Genomic DNA, 18,681 nt, shown 5'->3' on the forward strand with positions numbered 1-18,681 from the left:
ACACATTTTTGACTCGTGAATGAGTCAATGGAATTTCTTGCAATAATGAAAAAATACTGGCAAACATGTCCCCCTGGCACAAACCACATGTTTTTGGACAGTTGTGAAGTGACAGAATGTCCCACCATCATGGTTCTTATATTGCCAGATTCCAGAGAGTCTCCCCTCTTCATGTATGGCAGAATATGTCAATTTACAACTTGCTATGGTGAGATACATGTAAAAATGTAAGAATTTAGTCACACGGATTTGTTTTTTTCATTGATATTAAAATACAGGCACATGGAAGGACATAAAATGATGACAAATCTGGTTAGCCCAGATTGTCCTGGAAAAAAAAAAACAAGATATAGCATGTGTATGTAGCCTTTATAATGACTGTGATATGAGTGTAAAAGTAAAGGCAGTAACAATACCCCAAAAAAACGCCTAGGGCCCATAGGGTTAACATGCCGGGCGTGCACCGTGGGTGCTCAGCGGAGAGTAAGACCTCTGTGTTTGAGACGGTAGCTGGAGGCGGGATGTCTGATGCTTCCAGCGAGAGGAGAGGGAGACATAAAACAAAATAAGATAAAATAGGAAAAACCTGTCTCCCTCTTTTATTTTATTTTCAGCGTTTAATCAAGGCGGAGACAGGCGGCTGGAGGTCTGAGACTTCCAGCGAGGAGAGAGGTAGAAACAAACAGCCAATGTGTGTCTGTGTATGTTATGTTAAGGTGTTGTCACGTAAATAACAGTGCCCAAGCAATAAACAGGACAGACAATAGGATTTTATTTATTTTTACACTCCATTTTTACTGAAAGCTGACCGAATCCAACCCGAGCCCGAATACCGTCCGGGTTTGGTCAAAAATGTAGCTCTACATTTTTGACCAAACCTGGCCCGACACGTCGGGTACCGTCGGGCTTGGATCGCCACACTCTAGTGTGTGTCCCCTATAGAGGCCCATCTGAATTTCTGTCTTTGAGAGATATTATTTTGTAATATAACTGAATTTTCTATCCATACATATAAATTTTAAATATATTAAAATGATAAGGCATCTTTGAGTAAACTGCGAGTATCATTTAAGTTGGCTATGTCGTGGCAGACCGAGTGTCCTCTTTTTTGGAAATCGAAATATAGTCACCCTAGGTAACGGCCCACAAACCTCACCGCACTTTAGGGACTGTTCTTTACTTATGGAGGGACTGTTCTTTACTTGTCAGGGGAGGACGGTGGCTGGTTGATTTTTATTTTTTTATTTTTTTTTTTTTTTGATCCCCCCTATGTTAATCACTTCTTGATGCTGTTTTGTAAGTATAAGTCAATAAGTAATTTATTCCTTTGAAATATCAGTGATATATTTTTTACTTTTTATAAATGACAAAAGGCACATCTGCCTTATTCTTGCCGTGGTATCATAATACTACTCAGAACACCGTGATACTTTCACTGGTATCGTACCGTGGGGGGTGTGGCAGGGGGCGCCGAGGGATGGTTCGCCCAGGGTGTAAAACTAGCCAGGACCGCCTCTGGCACTGATATTTTTACCGTAACCATCTTTATCTATGGAAGCCCATTTTCGCCAGTAATGGAAAAAAAAATCGCCATTCCTAATCAAAAATGTGAGATAAAAAGTCACAATTATGAATGTAGCCTAGTTTTAAAATTAATTTGTGGCATGTTGTCTTGTAAGGTGTGTGGCATCACGGTGGCTGCAGATGGGACAGAGAATGACATGATTCACTGTTTCAAGGCAGGACAACTAGTACACTGTGGTGTAGTCAATAGTAAATAGTGGTGATTTACAAAAACACCAAAAACTATTTTTACTGTTAAAGTAAAGTTTGTTACTCTAAATAATACAGTACTTTATTTATAATACTATATAGAAAATATACATTTTTACTGTAAAGACAAGTTTACATAAATATTTATGCTGTTTAAATTAAAACAAATACAGTATTTGTATTTTCAAATTTGGCTGTGATTTTTTTTTCTTTTATTGAATGCCTCCTTCAAATAGTAGCCTGCCCCTATTTGTAGCCTGGTCCCAAACTATTTTTTTGTTAATAGTAGCCCCGGCTACTATTTGAGGAAATACGGTATGTATGTAACATACAGTCACTGGCAACTTTGTGTACACCTGTGTAATCTAATGCAATCCAATAAACAACTATACCATGATTTTTTCCCCGAAGCTTATACATTTTCGGTTATTGTCGACATTGTCTACAAAGTGATGATTCTACTTTGTTTATTATTGAGGTCATAGTGAATGGTGGTGGTGTACTGGGGTGGTCTCCTAATTTTGTCTAATTGAGGGGGACAAATATTAGGAACACTTTTAAATATATTGCACTCCAGTACATCAACACCACCCACTACAATCTCAATAATAAAGTAGAATAATCACCTTTCTGACAAAAGCTGAAAAAGTAAAAGCTTTGTAAACGTACAATATGTGGCAGAGCTGTTGTATTGACTTGTATTAGATTTCACAGGTGTACCTAATAAAGTGGCCAGTAAGCCCCACATTTACACCACCAATCCATGCCTGCTCTGGGTCTCCCCGCAGCCCCTGGTTGCTTGGCAACCTCAGCCCCTGACACCATGCTGATCAAAAGTTATTAAAAGCTTTTCTCTATGTCAAGGGGCGTGGCCGCTATGACGCCGTCCTCGCCACCAAATACGTTTGGCTTTTTGATGGCTTCAGCGACCTCATATCCTCACAAAATTGATACACAGGTCAAGAATGGCGAGCTCTTACATCTGATAGGGGCATCGACCATGGGGGGGACAAAATGCCTCTATAGCGCCCCCTTGAAATTTTCAAAAACCCCTCCCCATAGGGGTTTTCTTGGAGTAGGAAGATGAAACGTCACACCACGTCAGGGTTAACTCTGAGTTTTTACATAACCGCTTCAGTGATGCTTGCTGCTGGCCCCCCGCGGTGGCGCAGGAGAGCGAGGGCCCAATCACAGCTGCTTGCAGCTAATTAATTAATTAATTAATTAATTAATTGCTTGCTGTTTTTGCATTGCTACGTGCCTTGTGTTTCTGCGCTCTAGGCGCCTGGTGTTTTTGCCAGAGCGCTCTGAACTCCTCGAGTTATAAAACTGTGGAATAGTGCCCCACATCATCTCTGCTTTTTTCCCCATTGTCCAGTCGGGTGATTTAAGAGGTAGGCCTTCTGTAGTGGTTACAACAACAAGTTTGCAGTTGGTAAACAATGGAGGAGAAACTGGTGGTAGCAGTTGCTTGATACCTAAAGCTGTATGACCTTACAAATCACTGTTAGCACAATCTCAATATAAAACAGCAGGTGTGGAAGCATATAAGCGCAGTACTTGAAATGGCCATCATGGAGGCAGAGCTCCTGGACCAGTTGATAGTACTCCCCATGATTCACCGTCTTTTTTTCGGGACTCATGTACCCACACAGATCTTTGTTTCCCTGTGCCCACAAACTATTTGCTGATAGCCTCTCACCCTCAACCAGAGCTACAGCAAGTACCCTCTGCCTGTCCATTTTAGAAAATAGCTACTTATTATTGTGAAATTTAAAAAAAAAAGGAAAAAAAAGGTAGATTGATTACACGGGAAGGTTAGGGTAATGAGGTGATGGGGTGGTTGCCTGGCAACAATAAAAAGGCACACTAGGCCTTTTTTTTAGTTTGTACAGTTTGTATACAGTTTGTATTGAGTTTTTTGACAGCATATTTGTATGCAGTATACATTGGCAAATACATACTTTTTTTTACTAGAGGCATTGAATTAAAAAAACAACAACAACAACAACAACAACAACAACAACAACAACAGTGCAGTGTGCCTCTCAATTTGCAACCTGCAAAATGATTTCTGTGTGATTGAATTTAAAGCTGATGAAAGAGGTGTCCTAACTGGCTGCAAGCACCACTGAGCTGAACTTTCATCAAACGCCACAATAGTTGAGGAAGGTCTGATTCATGAAGTTGAACTGAAAAATTATCTATACAATACCTTTTTATTTCACTACATCAACCCAAACAAGGTGGCAGCTGGCTGCAGGGAGATCGCCAGGAAGCTGAAATTTCCTGGTAAGGTAAATGCTCATTGCTTTTAACAAGCTAGATTACTTGCTGTTGGCTATATTCATCGTTATTTTCAGTAAGTATTACATTATAAAACTTGTCTTTCCTGTGTTCCAAAGTAACATTACAAATATAGGAAGATAGCAAGTAGGCTACTCACCCGTCTTTCAAGTGGTTACATCTCCAGTCTGATCTCAAGCACACAGCTGATATTTACATGACCATCATGTAACAGAGATGCATATTTAATGAATTCAGTGTGGACGGAAAGCTCCAATGTTATGTGTTGTTATGTTACAATGTCACTGGGGTGTCCATGGGGTCTTAAATAGTATTAAAAGCTGAGAAATCAATTAAATGAAAATGAAGACCATAAGTATTAAACAGTCTTGAATGCAAATGTCATAAGCACACGCGTGTGTGTGTGTGTGTGTGTGTGTGTGTGTGTGTGTGTGTGTGTGTGTGTGTGTGTGTGTCAGTCAGAGTTTACATTAGCTGGTATATTTAGGCTTTTAGCCAGTATCACATGTAGTTGTCTGGCAAATGAAAATAAAAAAGTCTGGCAAGAAATATGTCAAATAAATTAATTAATTAATTAATTGCATACTAAATAGCAATAATATGAAAATATATTGTGTGACTTATACAATATGTTGCCAACTTAAAGATAAACGTACATTATGCAGACCAGATTTTTGGATAATAATTACCAACAGTTTTTTGATTTATCCACCAAAGAGTGCATCCCTGCCTCTTCAGAGCATAAGCCATATCCATGGTAGTCATGGTCTTCCTCTTAGCATGCTTGTTGAAGTTAGGTAAAGGCACCATCGCTCACATTCTTCAGGAAGACCTCCAACACATCACTGTTCTCCTGCTAAAACAGACCGGAGATACGCCTCACTCCACCATGCTGAGCCAGATGATGGATAGTGGGCTTGGTGGTAGCCGTTCCTGAGCTCAGGGGTCATGAGCCCCAGCCCAGCGATTCTGGCAGGAAAGCTAACTGATAATGTATTATGAAATATATAAAGGCTAAATTAGATATAATTAGATACAAAATTATCTGATCATAATAAATGATAAAATATGTGACCCGTGCTTCCACATATTTGTCATTTGTGTGTAAACACAGAGCGAGATGAACAAAAACATGCACAGACACAGAAGCAAACAGAGACAGAGCAATATACGTGTGATTGGAATTTAAACTTGTGCGAGTAACACAGTGCAAAGACTTGCATCAAGTTTGGTGTGAACACAATATTAGGCATATTGTTCTATGTGTCGAAAGGCTTATGCGTTCAAACCAAATGCGATGCAACTCTTCATGTCATGTCACTCACATGAGTTTAAATGCTGATATATTTTGTGTTTTTTTTCATACACGCGTGAAATCACTGAATCAATGAATGATTTTCCGCCACTAGTCCTAGGCATCATATGTCCCCGAAGGATCTCAATGCAGCTTGGCTATTGTGGCGCAAATAGGCCACTGAAGTTCAGATTTTTCAACTCTCATGAATAAGCGTATGACGCGAAATTGAGCTACTCACTTAAGTTACGTATTTTGCACAATTCACATCGTGTCCAACACGTCCATTGTGCCAAATGCGCCACCCAGCAGGAAATCGTGTCTGTTTGCGTCTTTACATTGATTTTACATGTAATTCACTCACGCAATTTGTTTTATTCGTGTCTGGTTTGAACACATTATTCACATCCTCTTACAATTTGTGTAATATATACAAGTGTGTCGTTGATGTTACCAGCCAGAACTTGAAGGTGCAATGAGGTCTTAAAATAAAAAGGGTCTTGAAAAAGGTTCGAAAAAGTATTCAATTTAACTTCAGAATTTCTGCATATACCCTGGTCATAGTCAGACACTAGTTTTCTGTTGGACACAGTGGCATTATGTTCCACTCGGGAGCTGAGTCAAGTAGGTCACCTGGTAAAATCCAACATACCAGTGAGGTCTGGTGTTTGGCTTAATATCAAACTGTTTTGAAAAATTTTCACTCCAACCCAACCCTAATCACTAGTCAGATCCTCCTCTGGCCACTGTCCATGAAACCAGCTCTTTTTGGGGGACTCAGAATTAACTCTGACACTCTGTGATCCATTTGCAGCTGAAAAAATAAATAAAATAAAGAAAAGGTTTATTCTGTAATCAAGTCGGCCTTTGGTAACAACTACAGAAAAAAAGCATCCTATCACAAATTGTGAATATTCTGCATGAAAATATCAAACCCTGTCCCAGTTTCTAATGTCTCTCTTTTAGTCTCACATTAAAACACAGGATAGCATAGAGAGAGCAATAATATCAAAAATGGTTTATTCATTTAATATTTAAAAAACCGAAAAGCATATTCATAAAATTGTTCCAGTTTACACTAACTGATGATACTAGTTTTAGGGATATCACACTGCTGCAAAGGAGATTCCATGTTGATTCTTAGATTTGGGAGAAACAATGTGGATTCTTTTCAGCCCTTTACCCTTTCAAGATGATGGAGGGTTCATTGCAGTTTTTTATTATGCAGTCTATGCATGTTTTGTGGAGAGAATTTATGAGTATGTCCCTCGCTGTATCTTGGTGATAGAAAATGTTGATATTTTCAGCAGAAAGTCAAGCACATTCCTTGCGGGTTTGGTGATCTGCCAGGGTTGTGCCTTGCAGATGTATCTTACTGCTGCGTTGTTGTGTTGATTGTCTCTTCGGCTGTGCCATGCACTGACATATCTTACTGCTTCTATGGCACTGACACTTTTCTCACAGTGGTTAGATAGTTTGCCATCGTGTACTGTCTGTTTAGGGCTAAATAGCACTGAAGTTCGTTTTGGGTTTTTGTAGTAGATGTCTCATCGTTGATAATTTTCTTTCTCTTTAGCTACAATTTGGTTGGGCTGGATTGTGTGAACATTGTCCAGAGGCCTTGCGCTGTTAGAGGAGGTAAGCCTCAGGACCAATTGGCTGAGGGGACTCCTCTTTATGTTCTCCTCTTGGCAATGAAGAGCTTTGTGATGGTAGGAGTTGGGGTCATTTGTCTTTACGTGTTTGTAGAATTCATCTTTTTTATATTCTAATTAAAAGGACATATTGGCAGAGTTTAGCTCGGCATCCATTGTTAGGGGTGTTCCTGTGGACTCTGAGTATACTCTTGCAAATGTCAGTGGGTAGAGCTTCAGTTGGGTGTTTGTCCCATTTTTCAAAGTCTTGATTTACAAGAGGAGCCCACACTTCACTACCATACAGTAATGTTGGTTGGATTATAGATTGGAATATTTTGAGCCAGATTCTAACAGGTATATCTGTTTGAAGATTTTTTTATAGCAAAGAAAGCTCTCCTTCCCTTGTCTCTTAGATCATGAACGGCAAGATTGAAATTTCAAAGTCATTTTAGTCCCAAATATATGTATGTGTGTATGTTTTATGTCACTGGAGCCCAGCAGAAACCAGTTTGGGTTTCCCTGATACCTGGGTCATTTCTGGAAGACCATAATTCTGGTCTGTCTCTATCGGCTTTTACGCTCTTTGTTTCTGTGGTGGCGGGCATATGGAAATGTGGAAGTACAATGTATAGTTTGAGCAATGGCTTAAGATCCAGCGAAAATTTGATGAGCATGGATATCTAGGTGCTGGTCAGACAGAGGGACGTTTACCACAGTTAATTCACACATACTAACCACATTGTTAATCAGTCAATCAATTTTATTTATAAAGCCCAATATCACAAATAACAATTTGCCTCACAGGGCTTTACAGCATAAGACATCCTTTTGTCCTTAGGACACTCACAGTGGATAAGGAAAAACTCCCCAAGAAACCCCCTTTAACGGGGAAAAAAAATGGTGGAAACCTCAGGAAGAGCAACTGAGGAGGGATCCCTCTTGTAGGACGGACAGACGTGCAATAGATGTCGTACAGAACAGATCAGCATAATAAATACAGTATACAGTAATCTGTATACAAAATGATACATAAAGAGAGACAGAGAGAGATGCAGGACAGACAGTCGTGACAGTAGCTTACAACAACATTAATTTAAGAAATAATATAATAATAATTACGGCTATTGTGGTACAATATCTTGTTAAAGGAGCTATATGTAAGAAATCTAAAGCAAATAGTCGTAAAATCATCCTAATATGTCGCAGAGACTAAGGAATAATGTTCATATAACATACTGATCTCACTGACAACAATAGTACAGCCAGAATATTCGCATTTAAAAAAAAAAATTTACGGTCTGCAAATCATGTTTATATTTTGAATTTGTGTTTTGGCCTGTTGTGCCACCGCCGTCTACCAGTCACACAGTCAGTAGAGTCTCAGCATCAGTTACAGTACGACTGAGCTACAGCAACACGGCAAGCAGCATTAGCAGTGTCCCGGTACATAGCATTAGCAGCCAGCTCCTCCTCAGCTGTATCCCACCAGCAGCGTTAGCAGCAGAGAAGCCGGACTTGCTCAAACGGTCCACTAGAAAACTGAAGATGGACGGGGCGACGTGGCCCTGCCACGGCAGCCGCCCGTGGACAAACAAATCAGTCTCCAGCGTGCCGCTGTCCAGCAACCTCAAATCTGTAGGGAAGGAGGGACGGACACAACTTGCGGCAGTATTTTGAATTTGAGTGCAGTAACCGTTTTGGCCACATTCTTACATACAGCGCCTTTAATATATGATAGTATACATATGTGACAATAATCATATGTGTATGACGTATGAGAAGTATGACTAATGATAACAGCAGCAGCAGGAGGCATCTGGCAGGACCACGGCAGCAGCACAACCACACACGTCACACCATCCAGGCACTGCTGCAATACGAGTTAACCTGCAAGACATTGGAGTACAAAGGCTCTGGAGAAGAAGCCAAGTTAGTGACATGCAGTAGAGCTGAGTTAGCAAGATGCAGTAAGAAGACATGAGTGTTAGCAAAGGAGAGAGATAGAGAGAAGGAGAGAAGGTGCTCGGTGTATTATGGGAGGTCCCCTGGCAGACTAGGCATATGTCAGCCTAACTAGGGGCTGGTACAAGGCAAGCCTGAGCCAGCCCTAACTATAAGCTTTATCAAAAAGGAAAGTCTTAAGTCTAGTCTTAAATGTGGAGATGGTGTCTGCCTCCCGGACTGCAACAGGAAGATGATTCCACAGGAGAGGAGCCTGATAGCTGAAGACTCTGGCTCCTGATCTACTTTTGGAGAATTTAGGGACCACGAGTAACCCTGCATTCTCCGAGCGCAGTGTTCTGGTGGGATAATAAGGCACTATGAGCTCTCTAAGATGTGACGGAGCCTGACCATTTAAAGCTTTGTAAGTTAGGAGTAGGATTTTAAATTCAATTCTGGATTTTATAGGGAGCCAGTGCAGAGATGCTAAAACAGGAGAAATGTGATCTTGTTTCTTAGTTCCTGTCAGTACAGGTGCTGCTGCGTTCTGAATTAGCTGGAGAGTTTTTGAAGACTTAGAGCTACCTGATAATAGGGAATTACAGTAATCCAGCCTAGAGGTAACAAAAGCGTGGACCAATTTTTCTGCATCTTTTTGAGACAGGATAGGCCTAATTTTCGCAATATTACGCAGATGAAAAAACACAGTCCGTGAGGTTTGTTTTAAATGGGAGTTAAATGACAAATCTTGGTCAAATATTACTCCAAGCAATGCCATCCAGAGAAACTATATTATCAGACAGAATTTCTGAGGTGTTTGGGGCCAAGAACAAACTTCAGTTTTGTCTGAATTTAACATAAGGAAATTAGAGCTCATCCAGTTTTTTTATGTCTTTAAGGCATTTTTTAAGTTTAGTTAATTGATCTGTTTCCTCTAGCTTTATCGATAAATACAAAGCTGGTTAAAAGTCAAAGTATCCCTTTAATGCTGATAGTGTTTATGAATATCACAGACAGAATCTTGGCTCAACCGAGGGGTAGAGTGTCTGGTATGCTGACCTCTTGATTCCATCTCTGCCTGTTGTTGATCTCTTCCCTCCAGCCTCTTCTGGCTTTATTGACCTGTAATTCCAGTGTGCACTGGGATGGTTTGCAGCAGAGAGGCAAGTGACACGAAGGGGGTCAGCACCTCCAAGTCTGAGGCGATCTTCCTGAAACAATTGTTTTCTCAGATATTCCCAGTCAGGGTTGAAAGTTTGATACCTGACCTCTATAGGTCAGATTAATTCACAATATCATTAACTAATAAATCATAATGTGTTATTATCGTATGCATGTCAGCTTTGCTGCTTTTTACAAGCTCTCACTCTCACTGTCTCCTCCTCTAGTTCGTCCACAGGCCTCCATCTCTATCGACATGTTGTCCAACAGCAGCATCCTGGAGCTGGCCGACCAACCAGATGGCTGGGGGTCTGGGGATCAGATAGTGGTGGCCAGTACCGACTATTCCATGCACCAGGCTGAAGAGTTCACCCTGTTGCCCTGCCCTACCTGCACTTCGAACCAGGTCAAAGTCCAAGGTAAGAGAACCGTTAACCTACACTATGTTACCATGCAAGACTGGAGAGACAGGTTTCAATGCTGCTTGGAAAATCATTCATGTTATCTCAGTGCAGTTCTACTTGCTTTGTAATGGGTATATGTTGAACCCAGATGCAGCACACAGGCACAGAGTGACGTTTGATTATGACCTTTATTATACAAAGAGCAAACAGGAACTTGAGCTGACGAAGATATTCAGGGAACAGTTCGTTCTTCAGGCTCAGAGCCCACACACAGTCTCTGGGTTCAGGGGCCAGGGAACAGACAGGGCCAAAGCGGGACTGAGAATGAGGACGCGAGTCCTTGGATCCAAATAGTTCAGTCTGGTGGCAGGCAGAGGTGACAGAGAGGGGCTTACTGATGGTGTGGCCCCAGAACACACGGGGGCCTGAATCAAAAGAGTAGTCCAGCGAAGCAGCAGAGCTAACGAGGGATGAGCAGCAGGGAAGTCAGGACCAAGTGGAGAAGTCGGGACCAGGTGAGCAGACAAGACAGGCAGACGAGCCAACGAGGGACAAGCACGAGGTAAGTAGAGGCCAGACAATGGATTGAGGAGCCTACAGGTGGGTGAAATGAGAACACACAAACAATGTAGTGTGTGGCATCTGCTGTACAGTCTCTGAGCTGCAGCAGGCAACTGGCGAGCAGGTGGGAACACTCTTGCTGTAGTGTTGTTGCAGGAAAACACCACACAGTCACAGGCAGACGAAAAACAGAGACACTGAGGCGGGACTTGGGGTCGGGACAGAGGGCCAGTGAGTTTACTGGGAAACAGACAATGCAGGCAGGTCAAAGGCAGGGTCAGCAACCGGAGATCAGGCAGGTTAGGAGTGCTGGAAAGTATTGCATATGGGCAAAGAACAATCTGGCAAAAAGTGTGTGTGCTGGAGAGGCTTATATACTGGGCTGATTGGCTGATGAGCTGCAGCTGTGGAGGCAGGTGAGTGGAGTGGTGTGATCAGGTGGGAGTGCCTGGCAGGTAGAGTGAAGCAGAGGTGGGAGAGTTGAAAAACACTGGGAGAGCAGGGGAGCAAAAAGCAGGCTGTCACATGCTTTGTCATGCTTTGTCATGTTTAGTTTAGTTTAGTTGATCAGGATCCCCATTAGCTGCAGCAATGCCACAGCTACTCTTCCTGGGGTCCGATACATATACATAAAATTATACAGTACATTACGTGACAATACATAACCAGAGTTGGGTATTTGATTACTTTTTGCAGTAACGAGTAACCTAATGCGTTAGTTTGCTGTTTGAGTAATCAAATACTTGAGTACATTTTCTACAAGCCATCAGTTACTTCTGTTACTTTTAGAACGCTGGTCCTTCAGCTCTGAAACAGCAAAGACTGTCTTTTGGTTCTAATAACGGAGATAACGTTAAACCTATCAGTCCGAAAGAAGCCACAAAGCTTGTGGCTCGCTAGGTGGTAGAAGAAATGCTGCCGTTGTCTACGGTGGAGTCTAAAATAAGGTGGAGGAGGACTCGCTGACAGACGGGTCAGACTGAGAACTTGCATTATGCCTGGTACACACGACACAAATTTTCTACTTGTTCTGAAAGTCACTATGTCACATTACATGATCATGGAGTCATAAAATCGGGCCATGACTTGGCCGACAGACATGACACACTACACGATGATACTCACCAATTATCCCCAGTTGTCTTTCCTGTCATCGGGTTATTCTTGTCCTGGTTTTATTACTTTTACTATTATTTCAGTCACTGTGTCTGTTCATGTGCCAGCCAAAATGTTATTGTAGTCACCAAAAAGCGTCAGCAGATGGCAGGAGCTTCATTTGAAGTATCGTAGGCAAACATTCAAGCTACTGTATCCTCCACAACCAAGTTCTTACAAATGTTTCACAATAAAAGCCTATTTAGAAAATGGAGGGATTCTCTCAGCCGAGGTTATAAGGGGCTTTTTATCTGAAGGAAAATCAGGAAGTGTTGAGTTTGAAATGACGACGCAATGTGTTAACTTTATAAAGACAACAGGAGCGGATAAAAAGTAAAAATATAAAGATACGGAGGGATTAATAAATAACGGACCATCTATAATGTAGTCTGTTTCAAGTGAAGCTGTTGTGAAGCAGTTGTGGTGAGTAAAAGCCCCGCCACTATTTGCTAATGTTATTACTTTATGTCCAACCGTGAGGACGTAACATTGTTTGCTAGCTTGATGCTAATGACAGTAACGTTAAAGGGATAGTGCACCCAAAAATGAAAATTCAGCCATTATCTACTCACCCATATGCCGATGGAGGCCCTGGTGAAGTTTTAGAGTCCTCACATCCCTTGCGGAGATCGGCGGGGGGAGCGGCTAGCACACCTAATGGCAGACAGTGCCAGAGACTAACGTCCAAGAACACAAAATTGAATCCACAAAATATCTCTGACATGCTCATCTTTAGTGATCCAAGTGTCCTGAAGCCGCAACATAAAAAGTTGTTTCGAAAGATAATGGCTGAATTTTCATTTTTGGGTGCACTATCCCTTTAACTCAGCAGGTTGACAAAGTGCCTCTGCTGTTTCACACCATCATTTTCCCCTTTTACTCTGTGTGGTAACATCCCTAGAGGAAATATTAAAACGCTGGGGTGTTGTTGTCATACAGTTGTCTACGGCAGCAGATCGTTCTGTGTTTCTACTGGTCAAAGTGACGGCTGTAATGGGAGAATTGGATCTCAGTGAAGGACAAGTGGTCCATAACTTTAATTTTGGAGACAAAAAATGTAGGCTTAGCGCCCTGTGGTCCATTGCCCAATAGGAAATGTAGAATACTCAAAAGTACTTTAAAAGTGCTTGAGTTACTTTCCTCAGAGAGTAACACAGTAAAGTAACTGGTTACTTTTTAAAAAAGTAACGCAGTGAAGTACTTTGATTACTTTTAAAGTACTGTAACCCTTACTCAACTCTGTACATAACACTGCAACACAATAAAGCATAACAAGCAAACAAAACAAATTCTTCATGTAAGTAAAACCACAATATAAACTCAGAGTTCTCCACACAAAAACACAAAAGGCATTTAGACCAAATGCTGAAACAACAGAAGACAACCCAAACCAAGTTCCAAAATGGGAAAAAAAAAAAAAGATAATATTGGGCGACAATAATGTAGAAGCAAGTCAAACAGTGTGTTTGTGTGAACTGTTACACTTGTATTTTACAAATATATTTACAAATATTGACAGCCAGGGTAATTTTGCAAAATATAATACAATGTCCTTGCTACTATAAACTCAACCAGCAAACACTTATATATAACACATATACGTATCTCTTAGACCAACTCATTCCTGTGCTTTCCATCTACTCTATTCAAAAAATGCCGTTTTACTAATAATTTAAATAGACTCTTCCTGTTCTCCTGTTTGATGTGTTTAGGGAGGAAATTCGATTCTTGCATAGCTCTGTACATGACTGTTCTTTTGTTTGCGTTAGTCTTTGCCCTTGGTAGTGTGAAATTACCTGTAGTCACTTGCCTGGTGATGTAATTATGTTTATCTATACTGAAGGATAGCTTCTGATACAAAATAGGTGGATTCTTTGTAACAGAGACTGTTGTGCCGTACAAGGATTTATAACAAAGGCCTACACTTTATCCATAAACTTTTCGGCCTACATGTAACAATCAAAGCCTGAGACCACATGTTGGCGCCCAAAAGAACAAAGGAATCAGTCAACCCCCTTTCTCTGTGTGAATCAGCTGATTCAACCCCAACACAGCACCCCAGCTGACCAGCAGAGGTCCCCTGAAATACACAGCTCCCATTGGGTGAAATCCGCCACGGCCAACCCCGCACCGGTGACGTCACGCCGGGGTATATCATCACAGAGCGTACCTGAGGGAAACGCTTCTGGCTGTGATCCTCATAGCTAATAGAAGTACCCACAACTGTTCCTAAAGCTTAGCAACTCGTCCCACGTGGCGAACGCTTTAGAAAGAGTTATCACTGTGCACAGTTAGACGCGTTTTAGGCCTACGGATTTCCCTCGCTGGTCGAGCTGATCTCCTCTCCTCTTCCTCACTCTGTGCGCCGAGGAACACAGAATAGCCCGGTACGAGACCACGGATTGACCCTCTCACCCGGATGCCCGCGGATGCGAAGTTTGGTAGATAACAAGGACTGCCTGCTTCAAGGAGAAGGACAAGGACCCCTTCTTTCCCGAGTGATTCCCGCTCACGAGCCGGAATTAACTCGCCGCCAGAGACTTGCCCCTCGCCGAGGACCCGTTAGCCGCTGTGAGCCGCTAACCACTTCACCTCTGCTGTAACAAAGGGCGACGAGGAACGACCGACACATCACTCCACCTTCTGCAACAGTAAGAGGCTTTAGCTCTGGGCAGATAGTAGTTAGTGTGTGTTTTCTTTTTAAGTTTGTAAGGGCTTGTTGATACGGACCGCCGCGTCCGATTTTGGCTGCATTGTTATTGTAAAAATATTGCCTGTGTTGCTGCTGTCTGTTATTCTCCTGCCCGTTGTGTCTGCTTGTAATACGTAGTGATCCGACCTCGCCGGACCGCTATTATGTGTCGCCCCGCACGCGGGATTGATCAGTACTTCGGCTGTGTTGGTTCAATGTCCAGATTCACGCCGCTCACCAGCTGAGCCGAGCGCGTCTCTGCGTAACACAGACGGGTTACTGCATCTCAATACCGCCTGCGTGACCACACTGCTGAGTGCTTCCCTTTCTCTCTTCCTCTCTTCCACTAACCTACACTTGGAGCCGAGCAATTTGAACTTCCCTCTCTACCGGCTCCCCTCCTTTTTCTGAGTGCGTGCTTTCTTGGCAAGCCGCCATTGCGTGACGTAGCTCGCAGCGTCACAGCCGCCATCTTGCTACGCTCACACGCATCTCTCTCACACACCCACTCGCTCAGACATACACACACACACACACACACACACACACACACACACACACACACACACATTCTCGCTCACTCACCCACTTTCTCCCACACACACACACACACACACACACACACCCTTCTTGATGCTTGCTGGTTGATTCGGTAATGTTTTATAGTTGATAGGGTTTATAGAGCAATGTTGATGTTGGTTGTAAATTAATGTCATCAGTGTGAATAAACCCTGTTATACTGCAAAGAGAAGTTGCTTTGGTTTCTCATTGTATACTGTGATGAAGCTGGTTGACAAAGTCAGTGCCTGAGCTCCACTCCTTCCTGTTCATCTTATAGTTGCTGATATCTCCCTAGAATTAGCTTCCTAAGTGAACACTCTTGAGACTGAATTTACGTCTGATCATTGGTCCGGTTTTCCCGGTGGTGCCCCGCTGTAAGCTAATTTGATTATTATGCTTATGTAATAATTAATTAATTATTAATTTATTAATCAAATATTTTAATAATCCATAATTAATATTAATAATTATGAATTATTGCCAATGATCATATTTAGCTCCTCCTCTTCCCAACAGAGACATTTCTAATAAATGCAAGCGATGAATAGAGTGTCTTTTACAAACAGCCAGTTAAGACTCTTATGCATAGTAACATTTGATCTGTAATTGCACCGGAGTACTATGCGTGCTGCTCTGTTCTGTGCCATCTGCAATTTCTTAATCATTTTCCTTGTAGCACTGGACCAGACTGTTGGACAGTAATCAAGATTTGACCATATTAAGGCCTGAGTCACTTGTTTAGTTGCTTTCTGTGTTAAAAAAAAGTTGCACATCTTCTAATAACAGAAATACTACTTCCCAGTTTAGCAAAAAAATTATTTATATGTTTAGTCCAGGATAATTTATTATCTATGATGATGCCGAGAAGTTTGGTCTCCTGCACTTGATTAATACACACATTATTAATTCTAAGGTTTCGCTCTGGATTTCTTCTGATGGAGTGATTTGACCCAATTACAATATAATTAGTCTTAGATACATTCAAAACCAGTTTGTTTCTTTTTACCCATATGAGCACAGATTCTAGTTCTTCATTTAAAACCATATTTAACTCATTGGTTGTAAATGCAGATGTGTATATAGTAGAATTGTCCACATACATAGCAATATTAGCCTTATTTAAGACAAGTGGTAACTCATTAGTGAACAAAGTATACAACAACAGCCCAAGACAGCTCCCCTGGGGTACCCCGCATGTCACAGCTCTGACATCAGAATAACTGCCATTAAATAAAATGGTCTGTGTCCTCTCAGACTAACCATATGTTTAACTAATAGCATTAAGTAGCATCTAGTCCAGAGTGCTCTTTAAGATGTTTGAGAGCTGGCTGCTTACACTAGAGAGATTCTTTAACAGTAACTGTTGTTGTGGGGAAGAGTCTAACTTTCTTTCTACACTCATATTCTTCTTGCCCACTGAAATGACCACTGGCTTTATGGCCCATTTGGCTCTGTGTACCCCAAAACTATGTCTTTCTCCAGTGCGTAAACCAGTGTGTAAGATATGGACGGCATTTTATTTCAAAACACTCAAAAAATGAACTAACATTATAAACAGAATGTGAAGAAGCAACAGTTTTAACGTTATGTCAGAGATTAAATTAGCATACTAACTAACCAGCCAGACTTCCTGTCTTGTAATACCACTGATACCTTGAGAGGGTTAAGTGAGTCACTGTAGTGTGCTGTCTGCCCTAGTATTTGTATATTTTGTATTTGCTTTGTGATACCTGTGATCTCTGCTGACATTAAGTTCAGCTATTTTTTCATGTCCCCGGCTTCCTCTTCTGTAATTTTAAAAGTCGTCTTTGGTCCCAGCTTGCTTGCTCAGTGCAATGTATACGTGGCCAACCAAACAGTGTGTTTAGAGAGTCCAAACAAAGTTCACAGCTGCATCACTGATTGGGCCAAGCTAGCCAGCAGGCTCACCAGCAACCCGATCTCACAGAAAAACGTGAAATGACCACGACCTCTTAACACCGCATTCCGTGTTGGTGGCATTGTTTTCGTGGTACCGGCATGTAATTTTAACCCATTACGTGCCGGTACCACGGAAACAGTGCCAATGTAAAGTCAATTAGGATCTTTTGTCATGGTGGACACACAAATTCCCTGGTTCAACATCACGTCAACGTCGTTTTCCTCAATGCTATCTCTAACATTTCTGTATACACACAAAAACACGAAAGTGTCCTTGATAACTGAACAATATGATAGGGTAATGTTTAGGCCATAAAATAAAATAAATGTATTTTGCCAGCTTTTGATAGCGTAGGGCTATAAGAGCATTGTGCTGTGGGCTGATGTGGCGCGTTCGACTACTGTTTTGTATTGTCTGCCGTCTGTGGGCTTCATTCCATTTCAGATTGCCACCGGTCTGCTGCAACCCGAATCCAAACGCCACTATCTCTGTTAAGAAAAGTTTGTGTTTGTGTGTTTGTGTTTGTGTGTGTGCATGTGCGTGTGTGCATCAAATCTTTTTTTTTTTTAAATTTATAATTTTTTATTTTCCAAAAAACAAAACAGACAATAGACAATGACAGCAACACAATTGACAAAACACCCTGAGCAGCATATGATACAATGTCACACATGCCTACAAACAAACAAACAAACAAACAAACAAAACAAAACAAAACAAACAAAAACCGGGGGGGGGGGGGGGGGGGTCAGTTTCCAGTGACCACTAAAGCGATTTCAGGATAATAACCCTGCCCCATACATCCCTTCACGTCCTACACATCATTTCATACATTCCATTCTTTTAAATCAAATTATTATTCTGTTGCTCATGTATTGTCTAATAAGAGTCCATGGGGCACCTTGTCCACTATCATAGTCTTTGAGGATTGAGGCTGCACTCTCCATCGAAAGTAAATCCAAGAAGTCCTTTAGCCAGTTCTGTATGTTATAGTAGTCTGGTTTACGGATTTTCCAGTTCATAAGTATTATTCTCTTTACATAAAGAAAAGCTAATGCAACAATACATTGTGTATTTCGAGTGTGTGTATTTTCCAATCTATTTCCCAATATACACAGAGCAGGGCATTGCGGAATATGAACATTCAATATCATCTTTAAAACATTTAATACCTCAGTCCAAAAATGTTTAACCACTGGGCAAGACCACAATAAGTGTATGAGAATACCAAGCCTACCACAGCCATGCCAGCACAGTTCGGAGGCCTTTGGATC

At 41.5% G+C, this 18,681-nt stretch overlaps 1 protein-coding gene across 2 annotated transcripts in view; it reads left to right on the top strand.

The window, feature by feature from the left end:
• Positions 1 to 18,681, top strand: part of LOC125904965 (cell migration-inducing and hyaluronan-binding protein-like) — a 430,780-nt gene that overhangs the window by 264,272 nt on the left and 147,827 nt on the right. For both annotated transcript variants that reach the window (XM_049602687.1, XM_049602695.1), the window contains one exon: positions 10,341 to 10,532. In XM_049602687.1, coding sequence (XP_049458644.1) covers positions 10,341 to 10,532 — 192 coding nt within the window. The remainder of the gene's footprint in view (positions 1 to 10,340; positions 10,533 to 18,681) is intronic.

The sequence above is a fragment of the Epinephelus fuscoguttatus genome, linkage group LG2 (genome assembly GCF_011397635.1).
Source record: "Epinephelus fuscoguttatus linkage group LG2, E.fuscoguttatus.final_Chr_v1".
NCBI lineage: Eukaryota > Metazoa > Chordata > Actinopteri > Perciformes > Serranidae > Epinephelus > Epinephelus fuscoguttatus.